This window comes from Anser anser, assembly GCF_964211835.1.
Source record: "Anser anser genome assembly, chromosome: 1".
Classification (NCBI taxonomy): domain Eukaryota; kingdom Metazoa; phylum Chordata; class Aves; order Anseriformes; family Anatidae; genus Anser; species Anser anser.
In genome coordinates, this window is record NC_139720.1 from 56,424,747 (window position 1) to 56,442,209 (window position 17,463).

Below are 17,463 nucleotides of genomic sequence, written 5' to 3' on the forward strand. Positions count from 1 at the left end.
GTCCCGAAAGAGATCCCTTCGGCTCGAGGCATCGACATGGCTGCTCGCCTCGGTCCCCCCCCCCCCCCCCCCCTCCACAGCACCAAAGGGTTTTTGCGACGCTAATCCCAGCACCTGTCCCTGCCTAGGACGGCAAGAAGGGTATGGGGGTGGGGGAGGAGCGGTCCCATATGTTTTTCGCTGTCCTGGATTGGGAGCGTTCCCTCTGACGCACCTAGAGCCCAGAACATATGCTCCCTTCAGATCCGAAATGCTGTTTGCTTCCTCCCATCCCCGGCGGCTGCGGCGAGGATCCTGCCGTCCCCGCTCCCTGGCAGCCGCGCCGCTCGCCGCTCGGGCGTTGCAGGACGCGCGGCACTCGAGGCTTCCAGGGCCGCTCTCCGGACGGGATTTCTAATTTTAGGAGCCTCTGCTGCGTATGGTCGAGCGCTGCCTCGCCGGATCCCAGAAGAGAGGGGCTGAGCCGAGCCGAGCCAGGCAGCTCCTTTTTATTTTCAGCTGAGCCAGTGTCAACCTGAGTGGCCCCAGAGGCCTGAGCCAAGCACTGCGCAGGGCTGCCAGAGTCCTTCCCACCAGGCTGAAAGACGGAGGCTCGGGTCTGAAGCCTCCAGTCCTGCGTCCTCTTGGCCTCTACCTGGAGGATCTTTGGCTATGTATGGTGTGTATTGTATGGATTATCAATACCCAGTCGTCCAGGTAAGCGAGAGGAGAGCGGCAACTCGACAGAGGCGTGCTGGTTGCTCCGTGCGCTCCTCAGGCGGGCTGGAGCCTGTGTGCTGGTCCTGTAGGACACTGCTGCCACTACGCTCGGCGCGTGCCAGGCCTCGGCTCCCCAGAGGCTCTGCCGAGGGCTTTGAGCCTCCCTGCATGCGAGTGGTCCTGTCTGACGCTTTAGCTCCCCTGACTGCCTTGTTTGAGACCCGTGTGCATTTGCATTTCTGGCTTTTTATTTTTTAATTTATTTTTTTTTTAGGGGGGTTGAGTTGACAGCAATGCCGCGCTCTGCAAACTGCTGTGTTGTCGAGTGCCTTGCTGCTTTGCCCGGGGCATGTGACTTGTAAGTGTGACTGCGGCTTGTCCCTCAGGGATGGGGAGCCACCGGGAGCGGCTCCTCGCCCGTTTTCCTCCTCCCTCCTCTGAAACCAGCGACAACGCCTCTAAAAGTCTCCCTCGTCACCTTTTTGCTCTTGGAGATCCAGTAGGGCGACGGGAAAGGGTGGGTTTCAGAGGGCTTTGCTCAAGGCAGGGCGTGTTGCAGCCCTTGCTGGGGAGGGGGCTATATTTGGAGCACACGTGAGCTTTCCTGGCCTGTCGTGTGGCCTTGGAGAAGCCAGGGGCTCTGGGTCAGGCTCAAATACTTTTGGAGCCAAGTGAAAGATGATGTTCTCTGCGCAATCCTTGACTATTCAGTGTCAGCATTCCTTGTCCTCACAGGCACCAAATTCATCCAGAAAACGTGAAAGGCAGACTAACAGTTGAGGATTATCTACCCTGAGATGCTTCAGATAGCCACTAAAGAGTATTTTGTTAGGTTACCTTGTACCGGGTTTTTTATTACGTACATGAATAGACTCCACCACCAGAAGTGTGTCTTTTGGTTGTTAAGATTTGTTCCTGATAAATTGGTTCTTTGCACTTGAACCTTTTTTTTTTTTTTCCCTCCCTCTGGCCTTGATCCAGCTGGCAGGTTTGCTCCATCTCAACTTGAGCCAGCACAGAAATGCAGGTAATGGGATGTTAAAATCGAAGGCTGGCCTTTCTTTCTGCCCTAGCAGCACAGGGGAATTATAGGCATGGCGAAAGAAAAAGCTAAAGTCCTGAAACTTGCTTAAAGCAGAGTGTTTGTGGCTTTCTCTTCTCTCTTCATTTCTACCAGCCTTATGAGTGTTGAACTAACCGAAGCATTTGGAAGTATAGACCACTTAGACCAACTACAGGTTAGTTTTTCGGTTGTGCTCTCACCGGTGTGATTTCAGCGGCCTTGCCCCATCACCTGCTGCTTGAAGAGCCTTCTCCAGCTTGTTTTCCAGTAGGATACGAATGGCAGGAACTAACAAACGCCATCGTGTGTGTCTGGGTGAGCACAGGAGAGAATGTAACGGAGGTGCCGAAGTGCTCAGGTGTGAGCAACAAGCCTTACCTGGCTTGGTAAGGATGATGAGCTCTGCGGAGGCAGGCGAGGTTAATTTGCCCCGGGTTATTTCCTAGTGCTGCTTCCACAGCACGGGAAGGAAGTTTCACTGCACATGTGCCTGTGATGCACAAAAAATCATGGCAACTCCTAAGTCCTGGCATCTAGATCTGTTCTGAATATGTCGCTATTTGAACAAACGCAGTAAGTAGGAAGCGATGATCTCATGGCTCTGAGCTGTGTGTTCTTCAGGCTTCCCGTGCTCGGCTCTGCTTGTGCGTCCCTGTCGCGTTCAGCAGTCTGCTCTGCAGTTTGAGGCTTTGGCTCTCCTGGGTGGAGGGTGGCAAGCCATGATGGTAAATTGTGCGGCGGTTCTGTGACTGGCACACAGGTGACACTAGGTGGAGGCCCACCAAGCTTATTTCACTTGACCGTCGGACAATTCCCCCAGTCCTCAGGGGGAAAGGTGAGTCGTGCAGATCAGCTGGTTAATTTTATCGGTCTCGTACATCATCAGGTGTTGCTTTGTTGGCCCCAGTGGAGCCCAAGACGAGGTGTGCTATCAAGTCTGATCTTGTTCTCCATGGTATTCTTGAAGCTTTTGAATCTCTGTATCGGGTGTTCTTCATGTCAGATGTGTTCAGGGCGATCAGAGCTCCTGCAGACCCGTGTTTCTTGTTGCCTGAGCGCATCTGTTAGAAACTGGGGGGTTTCTTTGGCTAAGCAGGAGCAAAGGTGGGTGAATTCCAAGCAAGAGGGAGGAGATACTTCCACCCTACAATGCAGATGAAAGAGGGAGACCAGCAGGAGATCATACCGATGGGAATTCCCACTCTTCTGGCACACAAGCAAAGCAGTTGTAGCAGCAGGGTGGTGCAGATGGGTAGGTACTTACACCTTCCTCTCTCTCCTTAGAGGGCTCCTTGGTGGCCAGTATTTCTAGAGGTTCCTGAGGTGAAGGCCAGAGCGGGTTAGAAAATAACACTGGGTGAGCAGTGGTGGGATGAATGTGGCTGGCCATTTCTGTACCCTAAAGGTCTGCGCTACGTCCTTTGATCAGGGACAAGAAATTGCCACCTTATGCCGTACAGCCTGGGCGAATGCAACAGTTAATCTCCATTAACTTAAGCTGAATTACGCTGAGTGATTTGCAGAGGTCTGGTGAATGAGATGCACGTAGCTACAGCCTGGTGCTTTGCCGTGGCAAAGGTATAAGGAGGTCACCGTGTTTTCTGCCGCTTTGAAATGGAACTCACACTTGACCCAGAATTGTGCTCCAGAATCACAGGTTTGTAATAGGGGAAACAAATAGTTCCAATTCTTTTCCCTGGTTGTGCAATACTGCCGGCAGACCTGTGTAGTGTCATAAGAAGCAAGTTAGTGGAGAGGATGCAGTAACTCGGGAAAACGTGGGCTCTGCTCCGTTGGGACATCATGGCTTGCTGGCATCTTGGGCTTTTCATACTGGAGGAGCAAAGAGGGCTGTGATGTGTGCTCCTGCTGCCCTCCGGCTGAATTGGTAGAGACGGGAGGGCGGGAGGCAGAGCTCAGTTTGCAGTGAAACTGGGGAGCAGTGGGGGCCAGCACAGGCTGCCTGGTATAGTATCGTATCTTTTTAGTGTAAATTATAGCCGGGGATATGGGTGCAAAGGAGAGTGCATGTGGACGAGAGGTGTTGCTGCGGTGTAACTTGGCTCTTCCGCCACAGAAGCCTGGGGGGTCTCCGGAGCCCCAGGCGCCAAGAAGAGGTGTCGGAGGGGCAGCTGGCCTTCGCTGGTTTCATCCTCGTGTCAGGGCCCCGCAGCATCACCACAGCCCTCAGCGGGCTTCGTGGGCGCGATGCCGGGAAAACGTGCACCCCTCGTCCCCCTCCGCCAAGCGGCTCAGCGGCGCGGCCGGCCATTTTACGAGCTCCCCGGCGGACCCGGCGCCGCTCAGGTGCTGCCCCCCCCCCCCCCCATTTATTTTTTGGGGAAAAATCCCATCAAGCAGGGGAGGCTCCCGGCTCTCCGCGCTCCCTGTTATGAAAGAGCCGCAGCTCCTGGCGCTCCGAGTGCTTCCGGTTCAGCGAATGGAGCCGTGCAGCCCGCTCCCCTTTGTGGCAGGAGGAGGCCGGCCCGCAGCTCCCCGCCGCGCCGCTCCCTCACGGGGCTCCGGCGCGGGGCAGCCCCGGCCCCGGGCGGCCGCGGAATGGTGGGTGCGGGGGGGGGGGGAAGGGGGGGCACCGCTTTTTTTTTTTTGGGAGGTTGAAGGGGAGCCGGGGGGAGGGGGTGGTGGTCTCGGCCGAGCCGGGCGGGGCGGGCCGGGGGAGGCGGTCCCGGCTCGTATTAATTACCGCGGCCGGGCGGGGCGGCGCTTCCCGCAGCCATCTGGCCGAGCCGGGGGGGGCGGCGGCGGCGGGAGGAAGGGGGAAGAAAGGGAGGAACACGGGAGAAGAAAGGGAGGAAAAAAAATATATATAAATAAATAAATAAAAAAAATTAAGGGCTCGGGGGGCACCGCGCCGGCGAGGCAGCGCAGCGCAGGCACCCGCCTCCTCGGAGCCGCGGGGGTTTTTCTTTTTTTTTTTTTAAACAAAAAAAATCTTCGCTATTTTATTTTTTTTTTTTATTTTTTTTTTTCACCCCCCCCCCTCCCCGCGGCCGGGCTTTCCCCCATTTTGGTTTATGGAGAAAAAGAAAATGGTAACTCAGGTAAGGCTGCTTTGTCTGGGCGGGGGAGCTCCGGGGGCTGGGGGGGGGGAACCGAGCCGAGCCGAGCCGGGGCCGCCCCGCAGCCTCCCCCCGGCTCGGCGCCGCTCACCTGGGCCGGGAGGAGCCGGGGAGGGAAGGGTCGGGGCTCGGGGCGGCCTCGCAGTGCCCTCTAGGGAGAGGAAGGCAGCGGGCGGCCCCTTCCCGTGCCGGGCTGCCCGGCCCCGGCCCCGCACAAAGGTAAGCGGCCGCCCGGCGGGGCCGGCAGACCCGGGGGGGGGGGGTGGTTAGCCCGGTGGAGGTCGGGCAGCGGTAGCTTTATTAAGGTCTCTGCACGGTTTTGGGGTTTTTCTGTTGTGGTTTTTTTTTTTTTTTCCTTCGGTGGGTTTTTTTTCTGGGTTTGGCATCTGCAAGGGAGGAGGAGGGAGAGCGGCATCGCCGGGCTGGAAGCCTCGGGAGTGGGGCATTATATAACGCCCTGCAGCGCCTTGCGGAGCTGGGAGCCTTCGGGGGGTATTCCCAAGGCGGGTGGAGGGAAGGGCGCTCGGAAGGAACTTTTCTTCAAATCTGGGTTTTACAAGCTCTTCCCCCACCTCCCCCCCCCCCCTTTCCCCTTCTGCGGAGCTTTGCATCATTTTTCAAATGGGTGCACACACGCGAGCCTTGGCTTCCCTTATCCCTCGCCGAGCCCCCGTTCGCCTGCCCGCGCTGAGGTGCTGCATGTCCCGCTGCCAGGGGCCGTGCTGCCACTACTGCCTGGCTCCCCACGGATCTGCTGCGAGAAGTGACACCCGCTTTGACCCGTGCCGTCTCTCATCCCGCATTGATTGTCAGTGGCTGAAAAATAGGTCTCTGTCCACTGCGAGGTATCTTCCCCTGCTCCCAAGCCCCACCTTCTGCTCCTGCTATTTAGTCCCTTCCATTACCGATTCCTTTTCACCCGGACCGAGGCTTTCTGTTTTGAGACAGAAGAGCTCTGCAGAAACCTCCCGAGGCGCTCAATACCTATATTTAGTTCCGTGAGTGATGCTGAAAAGCCGTGGCTTTGCAGGCGGGGTCCATTTGTCTAGTGCTGCCTCGCTCGGGATGCGCCCGGTTAGATGGAGGTGTATGCCCCCGAGCTGCGGCTTGGCGCGTGCACGTTTCGGAGTTTCTCCACGCAGCTTTGTATGCTGGAAGCTCCCTGCCACGGCCGCTCTGCGCATAATCCCTGCCTGTGCGGTGCAGAAGGGAGCCCGAGCCCTCGGCGCACGGGGGCGCGTAGCTGGTGCGTGCCCAGCACCCAGCACCCCAAAGCCCGAGCTGCTTTGGGGCCGTGTAGAGCCGGGAAGGACGGGGTGCCCAGCTGCTGGGGCGCTGGGTGAAACGCAGGAGGGCACAAGCTCGCGTAAAGGTTGGGGATACCCTCGTAGGAGCACGCGTTATTAGTGTTGGTTGACCTTGAATTATTACTGTCGTAAAAGCGCGTGCTGCCCAGGATAGGTTTTGGGGGTTTGCGCTGTGTATTTACGTGCCGATGTTGAAGAAGCTGCATATAGAGCAGTAGGGGAGGAGAGCTCAGGTTGCCCTCGGCCGGGGGTCTCGGGGTGAGTGGCTGATGCCCCCGCGGTGGGAGACGAGGAAGACGGTGACGGTGAGCACCGCCGCAGCGCTGCTTCTCGCAGGGGGAGCGTGTGGGTCTCTGGGGGGAGAGGCGCGTCCAGGACCGTGCCCCCGGCCGCGGCGCTCTGCAGTGCTGCTGGAGGCAGCGCCGTGGCCTTGCTCAGCGCCTGCAGACCTGCTTCTCGGGGGCTCCGTTTCGTTTAGGAAAAGTGGACGTTGCTGGTCTCTTCGGCTGGTAACTGCTGCTGAACGGATTCAGCATCGCTGAACCAAACGGAGCGGGATGCTGTCGGCAGGATCTTGCTCTGTTTGCTTCGAGCTCCGGGTGCCGTTGTCTGCCTTGGCTGGGTTCTGTGGCGTTTTAGGGAGCGAGCTCACCCGTTCTCTTTGGGAATCTGGGAGGTTAGCTGCCGTATGGACCTGAGGGCTGGTAAAACAAAATAGATGGGAGGAAGACTAGAAATAGCGATGGGGAGAGAGACGGGAGGTGCTGGAAGGGAGAAACGTGCTTTAAAATAGGAAACCAAAATTGCTAATGAGAGCAATAGCTCAGATTCATTAACAGAAAGTACCCTGCTCTGATCCCCCTTAATCCTAAATCAGGGAAAATGAGCGTTAAACGGGGCCCGGTACATCATGTGCTAATTGCAGATAAAAGAGAAAGTCTTGGGTGGATGGGAATTATACGGTAAAAGGCTTTTTTTTTTTCTCTGCGCGGTGCACGGGGAGGTTGCTGGCTTGCGTGGAGCACAAAGCCCTCCCTTTCTTGGACAGCCCAGTGCCTTGCTGGCGTTTTCCTCCGAATCTGTTTCCCATCAGGGCTGGGAGAGGGGGAAGGTGTCGAGCATCTCGGAGAGTGGGAAGGGAGCCGCTGCCTCCTTAAGGAGTCCCGCCAGCCCATGTGGCAGCCGGCAGCGGCAGCAGCAGCGCTGGAGCCTGTGTGTGTGCCTGTGTGTGGATGTACGTATGCCTTTGTAATGAATCACCCCGCCATTGTCTGCTCCCCTCCCTGCTGCCGCCGATGGAGCCTTTCACCTGGGCTGCTGCCTGCTTGCGGGCCTTCTTCCAAGACGGGAAGAGGAGGAGGAGGAGGAGGAAGGGCTGCTGGCGGTAATGAAAGCCAGACCAGGGAGAGCTGCTATTTTCAGGCTGCAGCACCCCGCTTTCCCTCTTTCTCTGCCTTCGCTCGCTGCCTTTTGATGTGGGTGTAGGCAGGAACATCTGAAGGTCCCCTTTTGTGCGGTCGTGGGCTCACCGGGCTCCATTTTGCGGCACCATCTGAGGCGCCTTGGCCGCCCTGCCTGCCAGCGTGCCCCCTCTCGGCCCCCCAGCACCCCCGGAGGCTGCAGCCAGCACCGTTTATCTTGGCACGTGTTTGCCTCGCTACGCTCTGCCCAGGGCTCGGGGAGGTGATGGCGTTTGTGGCTTTGAGACTAATTTATGTCCTTGTTAAAACGAACCAGCGAGCAGCCTCATTTTTTCCAGAGGTTTTCTTCCCTTCCCCTTCCCCCTTCCATAACCCTTTCCCTGCCGGAGCCAGCGTGCAGCTGGGAGACAACCGTGTGCAGCCCAAAGTTGCCGCTCGCTCAGGCAGTGGTTTAAAAAAAAAAAAAAAAAAAACAAGAAAAAAAACAAATTACAAAAAAAAAAACTAAAGAAAACACGCAGAGCTCCTTAAATGGAGATCGTATTTAAATCAGAGCAGCAGCTGACTCATTAAAGGCCTCTCTGTCTCCGTTTCTTTCCTCTGCCTCAATCTCTTCCCTTATCTTTCTTCATACCCAGTGACAGTAATGGATCTTTGTCTGCCCCCCACCGTGGGACCAGGAGGGGGCTGTATATTTGGGGACCTGGGGGGACAGGAGAGGGGGAGCCCCGTCACAGCGGCCACCTTGTGCTAGCTAAAGATGTACAACGCATCCTGCTGTACGAGAGCGTCCTCCTTTGTTTGAACTGCCTGCAAGGGAGCCCGAGTGCCAGGACAGCCTCCTCCTCCCGTCCCGTAGGTCTGCTTTAGGATCTCTTCCCCTCCCCTGGGTGCTCCAGGATCTCCTCCACCTTCCCCCTACCATCCCCTCCCCAAAAAAAGAAGCTTTTTTTTTTTTGTGCATTGAGGGATTCTCTCTGGAGCTACCGCTATTCCCCGTCCCCGTCCCTTGCTTAGAGGATTGCAGCTCCCTTTCCTTTTGGCCAGGCGTCCTTGCTGTTGGCTCTGTGGTTTGGTGTCACCCTGCAAACTTGCATGAGCTGTCTGAGGGGGATTGCTCTTTTCTCCATCCACGGCCTCGTGCTCTTTTTCCTTTCTTTGCCGCTCCGAAAGTGGTGCTCGTTTACGCGTTACTTGACTTTCTGCCTCTGTGTATCCCCTAGTTCTTGCTTCCCTTCTGCTGTTTGTCGTAGGACTTCGTTTTAGGGCTGCAGGCACCATGTCAGCAGCAGAGGTTTGTGTGAGAGGAGTCCTGGCCAGGCCTTTTTCCAGGAGAATCTCCCCCGGAGATTGAAGGATGGATCTGCAGCTCGCTTGCCCTGATGTAAGGACATGTTTGTTTGATGTGGGCCTATGGATTGTGTCTGTAACTGTTATGATACCCAGGGATTTAACCGCTGGTTGAGAAGGGCTTATTCTTAAGGGCTTAAAAATCAATGGGGCCTGTCAGAGCCCAGTGAGTGGTTTTTTTTTTTTTTTCCTCTTAAATGTGCTTTTTTTTCTCTTTACCACCTCTCCTGAGCACTTTCAGATGCCTTGGAGTAGAAGCAAACTTGCAGGGCGGCCTTGGGATGGCAGAAGCTGCGTTTGCCGTTGCCTAGGCAGGATGGCAATGTAAGAGGGAACCTGATACAGCAGTGCCATTTCCTTAAGTCCCTGTCCTAGAAATAACCTCGCTGCTCCCCGGTGCCTTTCTTCTGCAGGTGACTAGGTAACGAATCCCAGGTACCTGGGAACCGAGAAATGAGGATGCCAGAGTTCACGCTGTCATACTCAGATGAAAAAGCTATGTAAATGTAAAAATACTGTTCCGTTGCTATTTTAAGAGCTATTAATTTGTGAAGTATCCAGATTAGTGCAAAGGGTTGTAGTGAGCTACCAAAAATACTGTCAGCTGGAGGCTGAGAAGGATGGGGAGCCCTTAATACCAGTAATGTCTTTCCCTGCAAGTTACTCAGTTATGATGGCTCCGTTGCATTTAATTAGTATTGACCAGCCTTCTACTATAAAATGAACGCCAGTGCAAAGGGGAGTGGGGGTGAGAGGGGATTTAATTATTTATTTTAAGACCTGGGTCAGGTCTTACTGACCTTCTTGCTGTGTTCAGGTAAAATGCTTGACCCGTTTGCCTCCTAGCTGCAAAATCCCAGGATTCACTAAAGGGTATCCCTCCGAGGAGTCACGAGGAAGTGGTCAATTTGCCTCAGTATGGTTTCAAATGTGATTTGAAAGGATGTAGTCAGGTACTCTCCCTATTTGACGTGTTCCCTGGAATCTGAGTAGAGAAATGTTAGTTTTCCTACCAAATTCCGGTTTGCTCCGGCAGAGCCATGTGTGATCCCGTGCTGTGCAGGATGGTTTTTGTGGGGCTGCTCGAGGTGGTTGTGCTGTGACCAGCAGAGGCTGGAGATGGGTAGGCTGCTGTTGAAGGGTTCGCAGAAGCTAGAGCAATTCTCAATTGAAAGCTTTTTCAAAAATAACAGTAAAAAAAGAAAGCGTGCTTTGCACATGGAAAAGAAAACAGGACAAATGCTGGGCCTGTTCAACGGTGTGATTTGTTTGAAATATCCGACTGATTTATTTATATGGCTTTGCAATACTGCCCGTCAATACAATTCGGCAACGTTATTCATGAACTGAGCCGAGAGTATCAAGATGCTAATGCACTTCAGTTCTGGGGCACTTCCACGTTTTAAGTTGGCAAGGAAACCTCGTCTTGTTCTCTGTATTTCTATGATAGTCTTTAATCACACGATTGCCTGCTATTTTGTTTTTTTTCCACAAAAAAAGGAAAGGAAAACCAGACAGCCCTCCTCCCATCCCCATCGACTCCGGTCCGTGTGGCACCACGATGACCTCTGCAAGTATCGGTAGCAGGGCTGGCCGTCCCCGCTGCATCCCACAGACCTCTGCCACTCGCGCTGAATGTGTAATTAGCTGTCGTTTTCTGTGCAGACCAGCTCGATCTGTGTTTGCCAGTTGGTTTTATATATTTGCTGACAGCAGACGAGCGGTGACTTTTTGCAACGTTAGGTTCAGTTTTAGGTTTTGGGAGTGTATGCTAATGGGAACGTTTTCCCTTCTCTTCCGTCCCCGCCTGACCTCTCCCATCCGCCCAGCGTGGATGGCGGAGGTGAGACAGATCTCCTCCTCCTCCTCATGATGTCCAGTCAGTAGTTCGTCCCATCCAAGTCCTTGTCTGCGTTGTCCCTGTCTCCTTTCCTTTGCATTAGCACGACATCCTAGTTTGGCATGCTACTTCTTTGCCTTGATAGCTTCAGTTCTTTCTCACCTGACTGTAAGGTCTGCTTATTCTTCCTCTGCTCTCCTCTTCCTCTTCTCTGCAGTCTCCTTGTCGTATGTTTTAACTTTCCCACCTGCCTTTTTCTGCCCCTATTGCAGTCAAACTTGTCTGATCTATCCCTTTCTCCCCCAGTAACCTTGTCCTCTTGGCTTTCAGGCTGCTTGTCCCAATTTACTTTACCCCTACTACACCTACAGGTTGGTTTCTTGGTTATTTTACTTCTTGCCTTTGCGATGGGTAACTGCTGTGCCCTGTTACTGTATCCCTACAAAGGGGATAGCTGAAAGTACAGGACATGTGTCGTCCTCCTGCTGTTATCTCCAGACGTGGATCTGGCATGGCCTGTGTCTCCTGTGAAGCTGTGGATGAGCCCTGAACTAGAACAAGAAATCACAGATAATGGGACGTGAGTGGCACTGCCAGCAGTCCTCAAGAGTGTCTGTGTTTCCTGGCACAGTCAGCTGTGTCTGAACCATTTCTGGTGGAGGTCTCGGGTGACCTGCCTTAAAAACACTCGTGGTGCCACTGCCTGCCTTGACCATCCAAGTCTTTTGCTTTCTGTGCATTACTAAGTCTTTCCTAATGCTTAATGTAAAACTCGTTGTCCCTCTTTGTTCTTTCCATGATAAACAAGAAGAACAGATTTGTTCTTCCTTTTCAGACTGTTTTTACATAGTGGAATTTTTTATTGTTTCTAGACTTTTTTGGACCATCAAATATAGCTTAGCTAGCAAATTCACTTAATAAAATGCAGTTTTCCGTAGTTTTGTTATAACATTGGTCAGATTTTGGTAGCTTTTCAGTATTATTGCTCAATGCAGATCCCTGAAATGAAGATTTTTCTGCGAAATATGAAGTCCTAGTAGGGTTTTCAAGTAAGCTTGTTCTTTTTTTTTTTTTTCCACCCAATCATGAGACAGAATATTCTCCCTATTTCTTTCTCAGGTTGGATTGATGTGGCTGAAACTAACGACAGCAACGAAAATTACCAACTGCCAAATAAAATGCAGATAGCACGAATAAAAGAGTTTGGATGTTTTTTCGGGATGGTAAACGACTGAAAACAGGGTCTTACAGTGGGAAGTATCGGCCAGCCTTAATAATAGGTGGCACTCACTACTGGCCCTGCCTGTAATGGAGACTCTCTCCCTGAGCAGTCAGGCTCTAAATACCTAAGTGGAATTGCACTCTAAGTAGCCTGTAATCTGAGGGTGCAAGGAGACACCAAAAATGTCCGAGTAATTGCGAGGGTAATCATCTAGCTGCCTCTGAAGACTGCCCTCGGGGTGGGAGGCTTGAGGACGGTTAAAACCCTCTGAACTGTCCTCCCAGTTATCCTGCTTAAAATTCGTGGGCTCTGCAGTTGTGGTCCTGGGGAGTGCAGGGTTTCTGCCTGCTTTATAAGTCCTGGTCTCACTGAGCTATCTGGCTCGGAGGGCATATTTGACTTTCACATAATCGCTTCTGATTCACCAAGATTTAGATAATCAGAGGTTGACCTATGCGGCGTACAGCCCGTCGTTCACCTCTTGGGGTTTACCGAGGCCCCTTATGTGGAGGCTCCCTTCTCCCTCCAGTCCTCAGAGCAAAATCTGCTTTAAATTCCTTAAAAAGACAGATGTAAAAACGCCCCAGAGAAGAGGTCTGATTTCTTGGATAGTGTTAGTCCTCCTTTGTCACATGTACTCTCGACGGATAGAGAAACCCTTCATTTAATTTGTTGTTCTTTGTAGCTTTTCTTATTTTTTGCTGCTGTTCAGCATGGCACAGAAAGGAAGGTTATCAAAACTCAACGGTTATGCAAAGGGCTTTGGAATATTAGGGAGCAGGAGTAAGAAAGGCTTTTGTTTTCCAGCCTGTGTCCCTTCCAGCTTTGTGAAACGTCATTTAGATAAATAGGGCAGCAGGGGAAAGGACTTGAGAATTTCAATAGGCAGAGTTTTAAATCTGTGTTATCCTGCAAAGGATCCTTCCAGCCTGAATCGGGAGGCAGAGGAGAAAAGAGCAGGGCAATTTGGTGGAATTAGTGAATTAGCCAATTTGTTAACTGTTGGTTGGACTGTAAGGCATTGTGGTGTGTTAGCTTGGTGCTCAAATATTTAACGCACGTTAGTTTGCTTTAACTTTGTCCTTGCTTTCCTTTGTGTGCATGAAGGAACTGTTAAATTTGGTTACAATATTAGTATGCTAAACCATTCCCTGATCAGCCCCTGACCTCGTTGCAGGATGAAGCTGTTTCAAAGCATCACAAAAGGGAGGAAAAGTACTTCTAGGAATCCCTCTTACGTTTGGTTTTGAGGATTGTGTTTTGGTGGTGGGGCTGGCTTAGTTTAGACCTGCACGATGGAGCCCATCTGAGTTAAAGGGCGTAGCATGGAGAGAACTGGGAGCGATGAAGGTTGTGGCTGGAGGCTGTGGTGGGACCTCGGGAGACGTCTGTGCTCCAGGTGCCCGTCACTGGGACCTGGGTAAGAGATTGTGAACAACAAGTGTATGGTAAAAGTGATGAAGAGGTGTTTTAAGAGTAACGCGTGCTTGGTGCTGCGTTCAGCGTTGGGTCCCATCTTCGGGAATTCAAGAAAAAAAAAAAGCAATTTCAGGATTAGCTCAAGTTGACATTAAACGTTGCTGAAAGTGGCGCTGTCCGTGCTCCCTGCAGCCCATTCCCATGTGGTTGGGCTGCTCAGCTAACAGACTTTGTAGTTTGGTTGTGGTTGGGTTAGTTCTCAGCTAGATTGCTGCTCTTGTGGTACGATACTGGGGGGACTGGCCGACCCTCTTGGTGGCAGAAAGAACTCTCTGGTCATCCGAAGCCAGCTGTGAATCCGTATCCTAAGAGGTAATTTTTGGAGGGTCTCTTAAGTCTTCAAAGCTGTTGTTGGTTAAAATACTGTGAGGGGTGTGAGAACGCGTTTTATCTGGTAACGCGAACCTCAGAAAGGTAGGAAAAAAATTACTGCTGAGGTCTTGGTGCTCCGTCAGAAAGCGGGGCTTCTGTGCGCTTTGTCTCGTTCAATGAGACGAATCTAAATAAAGCAGGTTAAATCAGATTAAGGGTCCCTGAGCTTTGTTTTTAAGCAGTTCTGAACTCGTAGCTTTAGGCAGCCTGATGGCAACTTAGGCCAAAACGGAGAGGCTCCTGAAATCAGCCCCTCTGTGCGGAGGTAGCAGAGGCGGTGACGTTACCGTCCCTCTTGGCTTGCGGCTCAAACGTGATTTCTTAGGACTTTTTTTTTTTTTGCTGTTAGCAATGCTCTTAATTAGTTCTGACAACGAGCTGCGGGAGTTGCAGCGAGCGTGGTGCAGAGGTAAGGAGAAAGCTGCGCCGGAGGCTGCGGGCTCCAGCTCACCTGGGAAGGTCCGTGCCGGCCCCGTTCCCTCTCTGTCGGCCCGAAGCCTCCCCGCCTGGCGTGGAACCGCACGGCCAGTAATGCATCTCCCAGCCGGTCCTCCGCTGAAAGCAGAAGTATCCAGAAGGCCAGAGGGTGGGTAGGAAACTCTGAGCTACTTGGTGTGTCACACGGAAGGGAAGAGGAACAGATAGAGCCGAGTAATAGGAATTTCTTAATATTTCGGGGGAGCATAAAGGAAGATAATCCATACAGGGGAGAGCATTTGCAGAGGACCATAGTGTTTTCAAAATCCTACTAGGGCTCTAGGTTAGCTGTGAGGCCCGGTGCGTTGCCATACAATTTTTCTGAGATGCTCTCTGGAGTAAATCTCAGCAAAAAGAAGTTGGTGGGGGGGAAAGACCCACGTTAGATTGACGTGCAGGGCTGTGCTGAGCCTCCTGGGCTCGTATTTGGGTACGATCCGTTCAGCGGATCTTCCGTGGATCTGTTGAGCGCCTGGCTAGCCCTGGAAGATCTCAGCATTGCCTACCCTGTCGCTTCCAGCAAAGCAGGGCAGCTCGGGTGAGATAAAGTTAAAACCAAGCACCGAGGGCTTGCGCTGAAGAAACTGCAGGATGTTTCTCAGGCTTGGCAGCGATGAAGCATGGCTGTGGGCCGTGCTGGTCCATCTGGGGGACGACTATGTGGAGCCCATCCAGCAAGCAGAGACGTCTTTTTTTGAAGGAACACGCTCGTGAGACAGATCAACTGCCTGTCTCTATTGCATGCAGTGCTTTCAGACCAACGAGAAGCAATCCAAGTTCTTTATGTCCTTGTTGCTTTGTCTCAAAACTTCTCCATCTTCAAAGAAACAATTCAAACCAGTGTATTTCTTGCTTTCAGCTAATTGTGCTGCTTCTAAAGCAAAGAGGATCGACATCTTGACCACTCGTGCTCCAGGATCTCCTCCTTCCCTGTCCACAGTCACAGTGTTATGCGTTTCACACGTCGCGTCTCTTAAAGATGGTGGTTGCACCTCTGAAAATTGGAAAAACTGGCAGAGGCAGATGAAATCTTGTGGTGTTTTAGGTCAGCTGTCAGTGATAGTAACCCGATCTGTGGCAAATCCCTCCCTCCCTCTCCCCAGGGTGCCTGCTCTGCCATTTGCGTGCCATTAGGGCTGATATGATCCAAATTAACTTCTTCATCTGTTTACATTTATTTTCTGAGTCATGAGAGGTCTGCGGGAGCCACGAGATTAAATGTTGTTTTCCTTCCTAACACTTTTCCTTTTGTATTCTAACGAACTTTATCTTTCCTTTTCTTGCCTGGGATCAGATGCCTTTTTTTCCACATTAGTGTGCTGGTGGGTATAGGGCCCATCATGGGAATAATCGGCAGCTGCACTGTCAGCAGAGGAGCACTCATTATTTTGATGTCTGCTGCAAAATGGTGGCTCCTGCTCTAAATTACTTGGTGAGGTAATTGCTTGTCTTCCAGTATATTTTGCTTGCGCTGTGCAGGAGGTCTCTTAATAGGATAGAAAAAGCACAAGGTGGTTTTTTGGGGCCAGGCTCAGTCTGACTTCTGAGCGGATCCTTCTTTAGTTTCAGCGATGTGAAGGACGGTTGTGGTGGTTGGTAGTGGGATGGAAAATCCCGGCACTCGCTGCTTGCAGAGCAGCAGGATTGGTGTCGCTGTCTGAACTAGGCTGCTGTGATTGCTATTTTATATTTTTAATATAAACTGTGTCTTTTTGGTGGTGCTGCTGCTGGTCTTCCAGGAGGCATGGAGGGAGGTAGCGAGCGATTGATCTCACCGTTTGTAAGGCAGCTCTTCTTCCTTGAAATACTATCCAAAGAGAGGTTTTGCCATTTGACAGCTCAATACTTTGGAGCCAATTCCTGCTGTAGAGCAGAGGAATGAGAGAGAGGTTCAATAATACGAACCTGGCTGTCCCGAGCAGGCTGTGCAGTGGTTGGGTGCTGCCTTGGTCAAGGGGAAAGAACCGCGTGAAACAGCGTGAGCTCCGGCTTGCAGTAGGAAGCTTATTCCTGATATCTCAAGGCCCTTTCTTTGTGCAGGTAGGACCCAACCATCCCCTTCCAAGGCCTAAAAGGGGCCGCAGTGAGGCTGCGGGGGAATGCAGCAGTTAAACCCAAGACTGCACATCTACAGACGGCGTTGAGCAGTCGCATAACCTTGCACATACCCTGCTGATGGGGCTGAATTCTTTGGTGCCCAGCTTGTCCTGGGCCAGAATCCAGATTTGAGGAGTTTCTGCTCCTTGTGCCATCTGAAGGCGTCTTCCTGAGCACGTGACGTGGAAGATGGTGGTTTAGTTGCTATTATCTTTTAACATCTGGGCACCAGGGATGGCAGAGATGCTCTTCTTTTCTTGTCCCTGGAAAGGAGAGGGCTTGGTGCAGGTCACTGGTCAGCTGCGGCACCCCAGCTCGTCTCTCACTTAGGGGAACCCTTTAGCTTCTCCTTGTGAGGGTCTCTTCTTCACAGAATCACAGCATGGTTTGGGTTGGAAAGGACCTTAAACACCATCTGGTTCCGACCCCCTGCCATGGGCAGGGCACCTTCCACCAGCCCCACGTTGCCCAAGGCCCCATCCAGCCTGGCCTTGAACACCGCCAGGGATGGGGCACCCACGGCTTCTCTGGGCAGCCTGTGCCAGTGCTCTTGGCTTCCCCCTGCGCAGGGCAGGCTTAGCTGGGTTTTCTGAAGGGTTTTCTGAAGGCTTCCCTGCCTTGTGTGACCAGTGAATGTTTTATGCCCTTTGAGTCTGGTGAGGTAAGTGGTGGAGGCTGGCACGGGAGTCCAGTTCTGAGCATGGCCGTGGATTTTATGGCCTTGTAAGTATGATCTTGAACAAGTGCCTTGAGGGAGCTTGATTTCCTTCAAAATCGACTGCAAAATTTTTGTTCCTCCCTCAAGTTTTTTTTAAAAGTTCCTTTATAGGTGCAATTAAGAGGAGAAAAAGAAAAGCAAGCTTTTAGCACTGTGGTAGTCAAAATAGCCCCCCTTAACATGAATGGCATGCAAATGACAGCTGATTAAATGAAAGCATTTTCTGTTATGTCCCAAACCGGTTTTCTAGCCAATTTTCTCCATGCCAGTGATGGCAAAGTTCTGTGCATCTGTTAGCATCCCAGGGAGAGCCAAGCAGAGCTGCTAGTGACGGAGAA

At 52.3% G+C, this 17,463-nt stretch overlaps 1 protein-coding gene across 27 annotated transcripts in view; it reads left to right on the top strand.

The window, feature by feature from the left end:
* RBFOX2 (RNA binding fox-1 homolog 2) overlaps nt 1-17,463 on the top strand; it is a 169,564-nt gene that overhangs the window by 80,318 nt on the left and 71,783 nt on the right. For 2 of the 27 annotated variants that reach the window (XR_014586319.1, XM_083842600.1), the window contains exon 1: nt 741-4,324. The exons of 8 other annotated variants lie outside the window; for them this stretch is intronic. Coding sequence is in view for 15 of the 19 variants with exons in the window: in XM_083842600.1 (XP_083698726.1) it covers nt 3,971-4,324 (354 nt within the window). In the remaining 4 variants the exon portion in view is untranslated. Of the gene's footprint in view, nt 1-501; nt 697-735; nt 4,325-4,497; nt 4,825-7,365; nt 7,384-8,823; nt 8,955-17,463 lie in introns of those variants that run through there. 17 more of the 27 variants (XM_083842616.1, XM_083842603.1, XR_014586320.1 and 14 more) reach the window with 15 other exon arrangements.